This window comes from Conger conger, chromosome 14 (assembly GCF_963514075.1).
Source record: "Conger conger chromosome 14, fConCon1.1, whole genome shotgun sequence".
Taxonomy (NCBI): domain Eukaryota; kingdom Metazoa; phylum Chordata; class Actinopteri; order Anguilliformes; family Congridae; genus Conger; species Conger conger.
The window spans coordinates 35,023,501-35,039,133 of NC_083773.1; the positions used below are offsets into that span (position 1 = coordinate 35,023,501).

Below are 15,633 nucleotides of genomic sequence, written 5' to 3' on the forward strand. Positions count from 1 at the left end.
AATGTCTCTGGCTACACTGCTCTCGTCATAGCCTGGACGGAACACATCACAAAGTTTTAGGAGATGTGATTTCTGTGCTCTCTATGACATCAGGAGACTGACAGGCTGTGGCCATCCAATCAGAGCTTAATACATTTTACTAGAGCTTCCACAAGAGTGTTAGCCTTTTTCATAAAGCTTATTCTGTACATACCAGTTTGGCACTACACTGAAACTTAGTGTACTACACATCGCTATCATATCAGAATTTTACCATCATGGAAAATATAGAGACATGAGAAACATTTAGCAATTACTTACTTAGGTACAGTGTATCACATTTCTTAGACCAAAGAGCTGGTGGTTTGTAAGTATAAGCACAAGATGACGTGTTTGCCCAAGCATTCTGCAGATTCCTTGGGAGCTGGATCCAGGCCAGTGAAGGGAGGTACTCCTGGCTCTGACACAAAGCCCCCTGTGCCACAAAGCACAGTGCATTCAGCAATGCAACAATGTCCACAAAAATACACCGTCTGGTGTATAAATTCAACATCTTTTATTTCATAAAAAAGTCAAAGACACATGTGGATATACAGCACATACTGTATACACATATATACCCACACATACATATATTTGTGCATGAACACACATGTACATTTATTTTATTTACAATACCAAAGTACAGAGCAACACATTATTAATTGTACAAAAAAGTTATTGCTCCCATTTCTCACATTCCTAAACCCAAGAGTCAAATATTTCAGTTAAAATACTAAAGGGTCCACTTTTGTCTTATCAAGGACATGGAAATATTTTTTTGTTTGATGTGATGATCCTGAAATATACACAAACACTGAAAATTAGGCCTCAAAAATACAATACAATGCAATACAAACACCAGCAGCTGGCAGGGATCCAACTGACTATGAGCTAAAGCAGAATGATAGAATGGACCCGCTGTCCAATCCAGAGATTATCACAGGTCTGGGAGCTACTGATTGGTTGCTTTTTCTGAGACTGAGTAGTTCCCATTCTTCTGCACGGATACTGAAATAGTGTTATCATCTTTCGCATAAAATCCAGAGAGAAGCTCCGCCAATCAACGAATACACTGGTAATAAGGATCACAACGAGTCTAATGGCGATTGGTGAATACATTATGGTTACACTTCTGGGGTCCCTAATGACATCTAGGAAACATTTTGTAGTTACAAACATAATCTGACTCTTGAAGCGTGAAGCGTGACAACACCGACGTCCTCCCATCCCCTTTAACGATCCCTGGTCTGACCCGGAGCAGCCATTACGGAAACCTCCAGACTGAACTCTCAGCTCCGTGGAAAGTTTCTCTTTACCATAAAACACCCACAGAGCACTCAAGCTGCCAGCTGCTGCTGCTGAAGCTATGCCGCTATTGTCATCCATGTCAAGTGAGTTCTTTTGTAGGAAAAACAGAAGCAGGACCCACTCAACACGTTGTACAGGTTCCAATGAAGTAAGACAACAGACCTGAAAAATAAATCTATCAACTGTAAAGCAAAGTTATGGACTTGTTTGGGGGAGAAAGCGTTAAAAATGTGTTAAAAGTTGAAAACTGACTTTAGGCAACAGATACTTTCCTATTGCTATTATCAAATTGCTGTAAATGTATTTTTCAAATAGTGAAATTACAGCTTTTCAGGCTGCAATTATAGGCTGTAAATGACACAATAATACCCACTCTCATTGTTCAAACTCTATAATTTGATGCCATGTATAAAAAAGATGTTCTCCAGTGTCACAACAGTTAAAAAACGTGTTTATACAAAGTCAGTGAAAAATCGGTGATTTGACCATTCTCATACCTTCAGAAAAAACGGCAAAGATAAAAGAGTTGAGATGTGTCACACCTGCCCTCAAACAGATAAATCAAACAGCTGTTGAGGCGCTGGTTTAGCAACATTAAATCCAATTCTGCCGAAGTTGTGATATAATACATCTTGGTCCCTCTTGTAAAGATTGAGTCTGGCCAAAATCTGCCATTTAACACAATAGTCATCTGAATTGACCAGCAAAAACATTGGTTTTGTAATGTAAAAATAAATATTCTCTGTCATATACTGCATATGACTTTTGTGTGTGTGTGTGTGTGTGTGTGTGTGTGTGTGTGTGCGAGTGTGTGTGTGTGTGTGTGTGTGTGTGTGTGTGTGTGTGTGTGTGTGTGCACGCATGTGTGTGTGTGTGTGGCTATACAGGTTGAGCAAACCAGCAGAAATACTAGTAGTCTCCATTTGCAATTGTTCGTTTTGATGGAGAACATAAACCTGCGCTGCTGCTGCGCTGGGCAAGGTCAGAGTTAGCGCGTGCCACTAAAGCACGGAGAGGTCGTGGCAGGACTTGGAGCGGACTTTCATGGCCATCTTCTTGTTGTTCTTGGCGACGAGGCGGTCGAGGAACCTGCGGGCCTTCTTGGCCACGCTCTCCTGGCGCTTGTAGACGGACCGGCGGCGCTCGTTGGTCTCCTTGCTGTCGCGGCGGAGCCGGATCTGCCGGACGATGCCCTCGAACAGCTCGCTCACGTTGTGGTGCAGGGACGCCGACGTCTCGATGAACTTGCAGTCGAACACCACGGCGCACGCCCGGCCCTCTGTACCCAGAGAACCGGGGAGAGGGAGAGAGAGAGAGAGAGAGCTAACTGCAAAGCGGTCGTAACCTGGAGATTACATTACATTAATGGCATTTGGCAGACACACTTATCCAGAGCGATGTACAGTTGATTAGACTAAACAGGAGACAATCCTCCCCTGGAGCAATGCAGGGTTAAGGGCCTTGCTGTGCGGATCTTATTGTGGCTACACCAGGGATTGAACCACTGACCCTGCGGGTCCCAGTCATGTACCTTAACCACTACACTACAGGCTGCCACACAAATCGCACAAATGGCAAATCTCTTTTTCGTACAGAGGACGGAAAAGGATGCTTGTCCTTCAGTGGTCCTTGGTCCTGGGACGAGCTGTAGGCCAAGCTCAAACTTATTTCATTAAACGATTTTAAATTGAGAATAAAGGATGTTCTCACGGACAGCTGCGACTGTTTTAAGTAATACTTATATGTTTATTTCACTGTTGTGTTTGTCTTTCAACATGCGTTATGTTCTGTCATACTGTATGTATTGTAATGTTTGAATTGTATATACCTACATAGTTATGGAGAGTACTGCATTGTAATGGTCCCGGGGTTGTGGTTCTGTAATTTTATGCTGCTATTTGACCCCGTCTTGGCTAGGTCTCATTTGTAAAAGAGGTTTTAATCTCAATGTGTCCTCGTAAAATACAGGTTTTATTACTTTCCGGCTAAGACCACCACCATCCTATCTCATCTAGCCACAATGTACTTTGTCCTTGTCGTCCAATGATGAAATTGGCTGCGTGTTCTCCACCAAGAAACAACAGGAATAATGGAGGTGTGGTGCAGCCACACACCTAAAGGGAATGTGGGGACGTGTGGAGAAGGGCCAGTGCACGGCCACACCTTGGCATTCTCCTTACTCTGGGGTAAACCTCACCTGGTGGCCTAGCCCTACCTAGAACACCTGCATCCTAGGCAAGAATTAATGTTTCATGTTTAAAGGTTTCATCTTTAAAGTGATAGTTCACTTTCTGGCTATAATATATATATATTATTCCAGTTTTAGTGTATATTTTTAAGTGGTGACAGTTGTGTGTAATGAAGGAGGCACGTAGATGAACTGCTAGCTGGTGTAGCGGAAATTTTGGGTTTGCGATTTAAAGCAAAAAATACACTTCATGTAACTCCAAATCACTTGTGATGCAGTGATGTAATTCATCCAGAGGTTGTACATTACCTGATTATTTTTCAAAATATTGTGCTTCATCGTATTTTCAACTATATCCTATGATTCATGCAACCTGAGACCACCAAGTGGTATGACAACAAAAACTGTACAGAGAAACAAATCACAGCCTGTGAGAGAAGACCTCTAAACAAAGACACATCGACGAGACTGAGAATGGTCTGCGCTCGTGCAATTCCAAATCACAGGCAAGAAATGACAAGTCACTTTCACCAACTACCTTTAGACAACACAGACGTATTGAAAATATAGCTAGCTGTCCTCAAAAGGGATGTCAGCCCGCCAATTTTCCATCCCGCTCTCAACCTCTCAGCCTCTATCTGTTGTGACTGCTCATCCGTAAAGTCAGGCTCAAATAAAGAGGGTTTGGCAATGTATCTGACACTGTAATTGTAGCTTCAATTTCACTTTGTAAGCAGCTTGGGCGAGTTACATCCAGCTGCATCGATACTAGTGGTCCTCACTCCTGAGCCGCAGGGTGCGCTGGTTTTTGTTTTTGCCTTAATATCAGCAACCGATTCAGACCCAAGAAACAAGGTGAGGTGAGTTAAATGATCAAAGGAAGCAGTTCATTACACAATTAAGTGCTGAGTAACAACAAAAGCCAGCACACCCTGTGGCGCTCCAAGACAGGAGTGGGGACTACTGATTTAAACCATAGCTCTCTCGAAGCTCATATTGGATTTTCAACTGAGGAGGGAAGATACTCCGGAACAATTTAAAAACTGATTTTGAGTTTTACAATTGTGAATAAACACTGTAAAATTAATATTTCAATATGTACAGCCTCTGGAATCATAATGTATCAGGACCAGCTGCATTGGAGTTGCATGGAATGTATTTTTCTTCCTTTAAATCATGAATCAAAGATGGCCGCTATACCAGCTGCTGTACAGCTGGCAGGTCGTCAGAAACTAAAAATATCCTTCATTGCACACAAAACTGTCTTGGCCAATCAAAAACATACACTAAAGCCGAAATTAGATCAAGACCCTTTAAAGTAAAAACCTAAATAACAGACAATGCTGAACAACATAAAAAAGTACTTGCTCAGCATTGCTTGAAGCAGAGGTTCCCAAACTTGTTCCAGGGGGACCCCAGTGCGTGCTGGTTTTTGTTCCAACCATAATTGCAATCCCAGAATTTTAACAAGCTGTTCATTTTCCTTAATTGGGTGCTTTTCATGTTTAGAGGGGTTATTTACCTTCTTAAGCCACATTATGTCAGAAAGAGCATGGCATGAACAATCAAAGTCCCATGTTCACATTGTGCTTATATTGCAAAACATTTAACTCACCTCATTAAAGAAAAGGTTGCTGAACACGTGTTTAGGTTCTTGCATGAATTTATTTATTCCTTCAAATTATTAACACAGTGCAAGTTTGACTTGTTACTTACTTTCAGTTCTTCAACTGCCTAATAGTTTGAATGTGAATGTGTCCATACTTTGACCAATTATGAATTATTGATTCATGTCTGTCTTTAATTTGATCAGTTAAAACATTGACCTCTCTTCATGTTATTGTTTGCAATATAGTGCAATATAGCACTTCTATTCTTCACGGTATGCATAGCCATGCATAGCCATTTCTGAACTAATGTGGCTTAAGAGAGTCAATAAACCCTCAAAACACAAAATACCCAGGGGTCCCTCAGTATTGAGATTGATAAACCAGTAGCTTAAAGGTACAATAGGTTTTTGGGTTAAAACATTGTAACAAGACCATTCTATCATTGAAAAAGGCTCACTGACATGTTGACTCACCCTCTGCCTGTGTTTATAATTCGGGTTTCGAAATATATTCGAAATATTCAAGCTCACTGGTTGAAAATTGGTTCTAATTGCCACAGCCAATGGGGGGGGGGGGGGGGGGTCAACATCAGCACATTTAGGGGGAGGGATAAACAGTGTTGCGGTTCGGGGGTGTTTGTTGCTGCAATTCCTCTCATGACCATTTGAAGTAAAAAAAATGACCCACACTACCTCTAAAGCCTGGTTTATCAACATAAGAACAGAGCGCTGCAGTCAGGCTGCCCCGCGCCTTGGCGTGTCTGGCCCCGCCTTACCCTCCACAGCCACCTCCCGGCAGCGCACCAGGTCGCTCTTGTTGCCCACGAGGATGATGGGAATGTTCTCGGCCTGGCGGATCCTGCGCAGCTGGATGCGCAGCTCGGAGGCGCTCTCGAAGCTGGCGCGGTCGGTGATGGAGTAGACGATGACGTAGGCGTTCCCCACCTGCATGCAGTAATCCTGCACCCACTTCTCATCTTCCTCCTGCCCCGCGGAGACAAACAGGGGCTCTTCATAAGAAACGGCACCGTACACTCTCAGAAATAAAGGTACAAAAAGCGCCTAAAAATGTACAAATGCTTGTCGCTGGGGTGCTACCATATAGGTACATAGAATGCGACCCCTAGCTAGCAGTATATAATTTATTTGTACATTTTTTTGTTGTGAAATGTGCTCATTTGTAGCCAAAGAGAACATTACAGTACTTTCAGGGTACGTTTGGGAAATTTGATTGTTGAACAAAAACGTACCTCCACTGTCACGTGTACTGGACGTGTGATTGTTTTTTCAGCTTACAGCCGTGATCTTCATTCCTGAGCCTGGCTGGCCACAGGGCACTGGGTCAGCTTGCTTTTGTTTTTAGCAACTAATATCAGCAACTAATTCAGACCCAAGTAACCAGATGAGGTGAGTTACTTGGGTCTGTGTAACTGGCTGCTCTAACTGTTCAATTAAGCGCCAAATCCTGCAGCCTGCCAAATCCAGGAATGATGATCACTAGCATACAGCGTTATAGTAGAATACATCTTTAAACTTTCAAAGCTACTGTAAGTGCAGATGAGACCCATCTAATCGATAGTCATCTAATTCACAGTAATTCACATTGTGCTATCCTTTTTCCAATTCAGCTCCTATGCCCCCTTCCCCAGTGACCTCACACGGACACAAAGACATTAACATCACCAATGTCACTGTAAAGCAGCATGGGACAAACTGTAGTCCCACACGTGACCTGCATCACTCAACACCCCCCGCCCCCCCCCCCACCCACCCCACCGCATGAAGATCGATTCTGGGGTAATTGCACCCCCGGGGCACCAGTGTACCCTGCAATGGCCGAGTGTAGGGGTACACCATCCCTCAGCCCAAAAAACAGAGTGACAAACGTGCAGCATTGAGCACCAAACACCCAATGCACTGTGTTCATGGATTTCTGCTTTAGGCTGGAGCTGGGTGCAGATTTTTCCACAGCAGGGAAGGGCAGTCAGGCTACACTAGACGCTCTGTAGCTAGCATGTTGCTAGTTGCTAGATGCTCTGTAGCACATTACCATTACACATTCTGAAAGACAGCAGCCCATCACACTTGCCCACTGCTATTGGCTTTTCATGGTACACTGTTATTGGCAGCAGCTCATTACCATTGGACACTGCAATTGGTTGCTGCTTGTTATTATGATGCACTGCTATTGGCTGCTGTTCGTTACCATGGGACATTGCAATTGGCTGCAGCTTGTTACCATGGAATACTGCCATAGGCTGCTGCTTGTTACCATGTGCATTGCTATTGGCTGAACTGCTCAAACTGAAGTGTTGAGAAATTCAATGTAAATGAAGTGTAGATCTCTTGCAGGCACCTGGTCTTAAAATGCAAATTGCTTTCTGTGGCTCCATAAACAACATGAAAAAATGCCAGGCCGTTTTTCACAGGGTTTCACCTCAGCATTATTTCCATGAAGAAAACCAAACCTTGCCTGTGCCATGCCTATTTGAGTGATTACATGCTTTCATGTTTTGTTTTCCTTCCAGAAAAGCAAGAAAACAGAGTCATTATGACACCTCTGCAGTAGGAAAAAAAAAAACTTTTACAAGTTGCATTTCCCAGAAACCAGGAAATTAGTGAAGCCCCTCCAAAAAAAACACACAGTGGAATTCATGCATTTATTTTTTAATAATGTAAAAATAGTCAGGAGTGAGAGACGTGGGTGACGTGTTATGGTTTCACCTGCTTCTCCGTTTCCCAGGTGTCCATTACGATAAGAGTTGTCTCCTCGCCGTCCACCGTTAGAGTCCTTTCGTGGGTGTCCTCTAAAACGGCAAACAAGAGCAGCCTGTTTGGTCAAAAGCAAAAGCAACAGGAAAACGTGACTAGCAACCGGAAGCAGTGACATGCAACAGGAAGTAGTCACCAGCAACAGGAAGCTTTGACCTGCAACAGGAAGTAGTCACCAGCAACAGGAAACAGCGACCAAATCACACTCTATTTAGTGCCTCATTTGTCTCCTCTCAAGTTAACACATAAACATGGTTGTGTGTCGCAGGAATGCTTCACCAAATTGAAAATGCAGAAATTCTTTGTCGACTTGATTTTAAAGGCAAACAAATACATAGATATATAGATAAATAAATGAATGACTGTATGAATAAATATATGAAAACATTATTCCCCATACTATGAAATTCCACAGTAGAAACAAAAGTAGACCCTTAAAGTTGCCCATCACCATCATAGCAATTAATATGCCGGAAAACAAGCGTTATATTTCTCAGCCTGCATCGTTGACTGCGGCTGTGCGTCGCACGTACAGCACGTCCCCAGAGACCACTGTGACAGCTGCATGTTTCTGTTTACACTTTGTGGCAGAGGGATGAAGTTCAGCTAAACAGTTTACTTTTTCTTGCAAGGAACCAGCAGCATGATATAATGCCATTTTCCCCTTTGCTTACAGCCAAACACATGCAGGGTATGTGACAGCATACTGTAGACCTCTCCATCCTGGTTCCCTCTGTCAGTTTGGGGGGCAAGGCCCACATGCATATTTTTTAGTGTTTTTCATCCTTTTATACCATCCTTTTGATTCGTGTTCGATACTGATCCAAGTAAAACAATTGCAATTTTGGTGGAAGTATGAATACTTTAGGGTCCAACCACTATTTTTTCGAGCCGTTTGTAAAACGATTTCCCACATGACATGATGTATGTTTTGCATAATTATCGGATGAATTTGTTAAATCACAGGAGTTGAAGGGGAAAAAAAAAAAACATAGGTCACCGCTGTTTTGTGGTTGTTTTAGATACAACAGGAAAAGACCGCTGATGCGTGTAGGCCTTTAGAACTGTTCACACTAGAGCCAGAAATTCCTGCTTTCAGAGCCACGTTCATTAGACTACGTTCCAGAAACGCAAAATCATGTCTCGCTAAACGTACAAAGCGCGGTTTGGCAGTTACATAAAGCGCGTCTGGTCTAGTCTCTGACCTTCTCTCTTTTTTTTATTTATATATTCCCATTTAAAAGTGACTCAATCAAGATCCTCGAGCACAGCGGCACAAAGCTTTGCTATTACGCTGTACTTAAAGGGGCAAAGTATCCATTTAAAGTCTCCTTTGTGTCAACAAATGGCGAACCCTGCCCAAAAGAAATTCTCCGTTTATTTGCATCGTCAAGGAAAGGCATTAATCGGGCAAGCCTGTTGCCATGGAAACCTTTCAAATTTGAGATTTATGCGAGTAAATGGTTTCGGGGCAACTTTTCTAAGGTTTGCTGGATAAATGTTTAACACCTATGTCAGTTCAGCTGGAGGCATTGGATCAGATTGGACCTATAAACTTAAAGGTTATTTCATTAACTGACATTAGATTTTAGTTTGGTTATGGCAGTTAGACAACTCTTTTTTTTTCTTTTTTTTGGACGCATTAGACTGAGGATAAATTCGTAGATGTGGTACAGTGGTTCATAAATACCTGCAAACCAGTTACATTCACAGTAACAGTAGAAACTGGCCTACTGTTCATGTAAATAATGGAAAAACACCCCATGAACTATCCCTCCGACAAGAAAATATTCAGAATTCTCCATTAAGGGTAAGGAATGCCATTCCAAACTGGTAAACTTTGCTTTTAATGGCATCAAACAAATCACCATACTATAAATAAACAAAGGACGTCTGCAGCTTATGTTTGTGGACTTCCAGAGGGAGATTCCTAACCTTGTTCGAGTCTAAACCTGTGATTAAATCAAAATCTAAACTTCAGTATAAACTTGTAATTAAGCCAACACTTGCAGCTTAGTCTACACCTGTGATATAGTAAACCTATGAGTAAGCCAATAGCTACAATTAAATCTAAATATGTGATCAAGTAAACATGTTAACCTCGACCTGCCCTGTGAATAACTGTCAACCTGCAGGGGCTGGTAGGTAGCTCATTCAGTTAAGGCACCAACCTGTACGGCCGCACGCGATATCATGTATTTATCGTCATCGAGACATGAACATGTCAGATAAACACATCGCAAAAGACTGCTTGAACTGCGACGAATAGTATTTATTTCAATGATGTTCTGTTAAATTGACTGGCTGTTAATGTGCATTTGGTTGTTGGAAATAATGCATTTCATTTTTTTTTTTCATTCAGTGGGCAAAGGCAATACGTTGTCTGCGCTCTATTTTAGCAGTGTACCCGAAGCAGAAAAACATTGCACACTTCAGTATTTGGTTATTTATCGCAAGTGATATATTCGTTCGCAATATTCAACAACGTTATCGCATATCGCGTATTTTCCTCATACCGTGCAGCTGTGGAACATGGATGAGGCCCGCACTCTTGGACAGAATCTGGACCGTGTGACTGCTGACTGTGAGTGAGACAGGACGCAAACCTACTCGCAAACCTACTCTCGGGACAGTGAGGCACACAATATGTAATCAACAAAGCTCCCCCATTGGCTGAGCCATGCAAAACCAAGTCAGCAAAGCCCCCCCATTGGACAATGGCTTGTTACTTCTGCAGGACTCAAAACAGAAAAAAAAAACAACTGTGAAGATTGAATGCGCTTGCAACTGATCTCCCTCTCTCAGTGATTATGACCCGCCGGGAAAAGATGTTCAACTTGGCAGAACCTTTCATTTTTATTGATTCTATTTCTAATTATTTCTTACAACATGATCAACATCAATCGTTTATGATCAACATCATTCGTTTTTTTTAAACATTTTTTTTTTATCCTGGAACATTATAAAAGAAAAGTTGTACAATGTTTTTTTGATTGCTACAATTACTAGTGAACTGTTACCTTATATCAAGCTAGGCAATTAATTACAATTTACACCTGTCTGTATTCGCCTTCAGCATGCTAATAACCAATATAAGTAACTTGGCAATTATCTAGTAATTTAGAAGTTCTCTAGGCTGGCTCTTTTCTTTTTGCCTGCTGATGTACATTCATATTTTTACATCAGCTATTAAAACACATTATACAATGATCAGTTAAGCCTGTCATATATAGCCAGGTCCAGAACTATTCAAACAAATAGCACATACAATGACCTTTATTTAATGCTCAAACATATGGGAAAATTGTACTTTCATTTTAGAAAGTAAAAATTAGGTCTTATAGTTAAGTTAAGGACTTTATTAATCTGAGAGGGAGATTTGTCCACACATTGTCACTGACAGGCACAGATCCATGATCCATCCATCCATCCGTTATCTGAACCTGCTTATCCTGATCAGGGTCACAGGGGGGCTGGAGCCTATCCCAGCATACATTGGGCGAAAGGCAGGAATACACCCTGGACAGGTCGCCAGTCTATCGCAGGGCACACACACACCATTCACTCACACACTCATACCTATGGGCAATTTAGACTCTCCAATCAGCCTAACCTGCATGTCTTTGGACTGTGGGAGGAAACCAGAGTACCCGGAGGAAACCCACGCAGACACGGGGAGAACATGCAAACTCCGCACAGAGAGGCCCCGGCCGACGGGGATTCGAACCCAGGACCTCCTTGCTGTGAGGCGGCAGTGTTACCCACTGCACCATCCGTGCCGCCCCAGATCCATGATACAAAAGATTAAAGTTATTAGCACACAGAAGATTCTTTTAAATGAAATCAAAGTTAAATCTGCAATAAAGTTCTACTTAAGTTAATCTCTTAAACAATCTAAAACTGTGTCATGCCCTCCCATCACTTCCTGTTTCACAAGGGTGTCAAAATGAGGTAATACCGATGTAAAATTCTTGTCATCCATCACCATGGAGATAGCAACAAAAAAACTGTCCAATCGAAAGAGACCGATGGCTGATGACCTCGACAAATCAGATAATGGATAGAAAAAAATAGCACAAGCACTGTTGAGGGAATAATCAAAACATTTAAAACATCTGGAACAGTTGCAAACTTGCCAGGAAGAGGATGCAAGCACTGTTGTTCCCACACACAGTAAGAATGATTGTGAAGGTGGCAAAGAGGAACCCGATGATCACAGTTCAAGAACTGCAGAATTTAGTAGTACTCTGAGCTCAAGTCTCAAGCTCAAACAGAAAATACCAGCTCCCTCACAACATGGTCATTGGAAGGGTTTCAGGAAGAAACCCCTTACTGAGAGCAACAAACAACTTAAAGCGCATGAACTTTGGGCCAGTGGTTCAGATAGAAAAACAGAAAAGAAAATACGGACCACTTTAGTTTCAAGACCTAAACCCTTTTGGAAACCTGTAGCCTCAATTTAGGAGGAAAGTTCATAACCGTGAACCTGATATCAAGGATTTTAGCCAATTCTGTATGGAAGAATGGTTCAAGATCCCCCCTATTTCAATATCCAACCTATTCAAACATTATAGGAAATGCTGTTATCCTTGCCAGAGGAGGCTGCATCAGGTACCAAAAACTGTAAATGCTATTTGTTTTAGAAATAATCTCATAATTTGAAAAAATTCCAATTCCATCAGGCATTAATAAAGTACAATATTTTCCAGATGATGGAAAATTTGAAACATTTCAGAGAAGGTGTTATTTGTTTTCTGCATTTATTTGTATTCATGTTTATTAAGGGTTTAGTCAATCCAGGACAGTGCATTTAAGAGGAGTTGGTTTGAAGTGTTATTGAAAAACATCAATGGACCCGAAGGTGTTTATGCAGTGCGGGCAACCGAGCACTTCCCAGCTATGAAGTTGCTCTCCTGCATCTGAAACACCTGAATCAATATCAAATTCTCTAACATGCCACACAATGCAAAGTGTAACATGGCCCACCCCCGGGAACACACGCAGACAATGCAAATGTAACCCCCACCCACACGAGAGAGTTAGCCATGTGACACACCGTGCAGCCAAACACAGGAATCGGTCACGCTGCACAGCCAAACACAGGAATCTGTCGCGCTGCACAGCCAAACACAGGAATCTGTCGCGCTGCACAGCCAAACACAGGAATAAATGAAATGACACGGCCAAATACAGTATGCACAGTCAAACGAGAATCACTCAGTCTGTGTCTTTTCACAGTATAGGGGCTCTGGGGACTGCAATGCACTGACATGCTTTACAAGAACCAGAGCAGACTCTCTCTGCCATAAACGCACTCCAAACAAACTTCGCAATCTGCAATGGAGATGTAGCATTCTGCTATGAACAAATATAAATTTCTGCTAAAGGATTCTACTGTGGTGATTGTTCAACAGTACCATACACCCAAAAAGCAAAACAAGACATAGGATTACCCCTTTGCAGAAATGTGTATCACTGTGTATCAAACAACAAACATGCACTCCAGAAACAGTTAGCAAAGACTTTGTGTAAAATGTGCTGATCAATGCTAGCTGCTAATAAATGCTCCAGTGTCAGTCACCAGAATCCGATGGCTGTGAGATCAATCAAACAGCCTGCAGCTAAGAAAGGTTAGCCACAGCTCTCTGGAGCAAAGGCTGTCTCAACAGCATGACATTAAAAATAGAGGGAATGTGATTTGTTATAATGGTAACACAAGGACAATACATAACTTATTAATAGGCTAATGACTGATTCAATAAAATAAAGATAATTATCAAACTTTCATTTATGAATAAGATCAGAGCCCTTCAATGGATGGGCTGTTTACTTCGCCCAAAGATACCATCAGTACGGAATTATTTCATTCGAAGGCCCTTTATTAAGTTGATCTCAATTTCAATAAACAGATGATTACAGAACAGTCCTGGAAGGGAGTATCCCCATTGAACTAAACAACAACAAACAACAACAACAATAGCGAGAATAATAAAGTTACTCATACCTCCAATGTGTTCATTTGCATCCTTCTCTTGTATCCCAGCAAAGATATTAGCAAGACAGGACTTTCCTACTCCGTGGTCTCCTAACAATACTACTCTGTAAAGACAATCCGCCCCGGAGCTGTCGGAATCCTCCGACTCAGAGGACCAGTTGATGCGCGATAGAAGTGTCTTGTCCCCGGGATGGTAGGACGCAGACTGGCCGAGCGGCGGGTGACGCGGGTCTGCAGGTCCATCTCTGTCTCTGGGGACTGACCGGTGGGACGGGGGTATGGGGGTACTCGCCCGTCTCCGTAAAGTCTCCTTGCTGTCTCTCTCTGTGTTTAGCGTCATCTTAGGGAGAAAAAAGCAACATCACAGCATTAAAAAAGAAGGGAAAATGTTCTGACATAAGTTTAAAGAAATATAAAAATACTTAAAGGTAGCTAAATCAAAACAGCCTAGACTACTTTTGTTATCCACGTTGCAAGGAAATAAACACGCAAACAATAAAACGTCCGGTCTCTTTTCAGAATTAATACTTTCGAAAAAGACGATAACAAGTAGAGTTATAACAATATTATAACAATACATAGGGTTAAGTTGCTAAAATGTCGTTCACAAACCCCCTTTCCCAAATATTATGTACCTGTAGCCTAGCTACCCAAAGTTTACATGGATGACAAACCAATTAGCCTACCTCAACTGCAGTGCGTAATTTATAGTTTATTCACAACAAATGCCATGAACCTTCAGTTCTCCATGTAACTCAGCAAGGAACACAGTCAACCCGGTGGAAAAAGTTCTGGCGTTTCGACAAGCCTGGGGCGCAGCGAAGCGCTAGTTATTTAGATGCAACAGGACAAGTCTCCAGTTTTCCACTTTGTTTTTGTTGAGGTTGCTTGTGGAACGTTGTAACGCTATACCCCCGGAGTCATGGCAACAGCCAGCAAAGTTCCACAACGCTGTTAAAAATTTAAGAGTGGAATCAGGACAGGGAGACTAGGGTATCTAGGATCACACACACACACACACACACACACACACACACACACACACGCGTAGGATGTACCCACAGCAGATAGGCTAATTAAATTATATCAACGGGGGGGATAAATGGCAATCCATCTTTCGGCTGTTGCAGTGATGTTGCATTGCGTAATTAGTACACCAATACAGATTTATTAAATAATTATGCGTCGCCGTCAGACTATTTTCTCGCTATTTACACACACAAGCGTCCGTGCACGGAGGATATTTACTGCTGGTACTTTCCCCTTTTTCCAAATTCCAGTGTCCCACGGAACCTTTGATCAGTGGAGCATTTTCATTTCACAGGAAAGATACTACCGGGTCAGTTTCTCATAAAGTTTAGCTAAACTCACCAGTGCGATGTATTTCGTTGCGCAGTCCCCCACCCCGTGCGGTGTCAGACCTGCGGGTCCTTTGTGAGTACGCGCGCTCTGCCTCTCCAATCCGTCATTCTCCGTCCGTGCTTCAAGTTGGGTTAACATTCAGCGAGTTCACTTTATTCTTATTTATGAACCCACCCAGACTCTATGACGTTGACAGTAAGTCACTTCCTCTTAATAAACAAGCCTGACCGTTTGTTTCTTATTCGTGTGATAGAAGCATTTTCACCCGTCACCTCCGCTGCCTGGACGCTACTCACTTTTCCAGCTTAATGTTTAGCAGAGCAGAGTATTTACATTGTTTGGGATACACACAATGCATTCACTTTATGTCCACACAAG

The 15,633-nt window shown here is 42.3% G+C and overlaps 1 protein-coding gene across 1 annotated transcript; it reads right to left on the reverse strand.

The window, feature by feature from the left end:
• Window positions 1–511: 511 nt before the first annotated feature.
• On the reverse strand, window positions 512–15,474 carry rem1 (RAS (RAD and GEM)-like GTP-binding 1). The gene is made up of 5 exons (XM_061218582.1): window positions 15,265–15,474; window positions 13,903–14,233; window positions 7,851–7,933; window positions 5,903–6,110; window positions 512–2,608 (listed from the first exon to the last, which is right to left on the reverse strand). The coding sequence occupies exons 1-5, from the start codon at window positions 15,391–15,393 to the stop codon at window positions 2,331–2,333; spliced, it is 1,029 nt and encodes a 342-aa protein (XP_061074566.1). The 5' UTR covers window positions 15,394–15,474; the 3' UTR covers window positions 512–2,330.
• Window positions 15,475–15,633: the final 159 nt, after the last annotated feature.

Bases quoted from the DNA above. Each gene is read 5' to 3' on its own strand.
- rem1 (XM_061218582.1), bottom strand. From the start codon at position 15,393: ATGTTAACCCAACTTGAAGCACGGACGGAGAATGACGGATTGGAGAGG. The intron at 14,234-15,264 runs GTGAGTTTAGCT...TTTCTCCCTAAG, and splicing joins CAACGAAATACATCGCACTG to ATGACGCTAAACACAGAGAG. The intron at 6,111-7,850 runs GTGAAACCATAA...TCCGCGGGGCAG, and splicing joins CCTGGGAAACGGAGAAGCAG to GAGGAAGATGAGAAGTGGGT.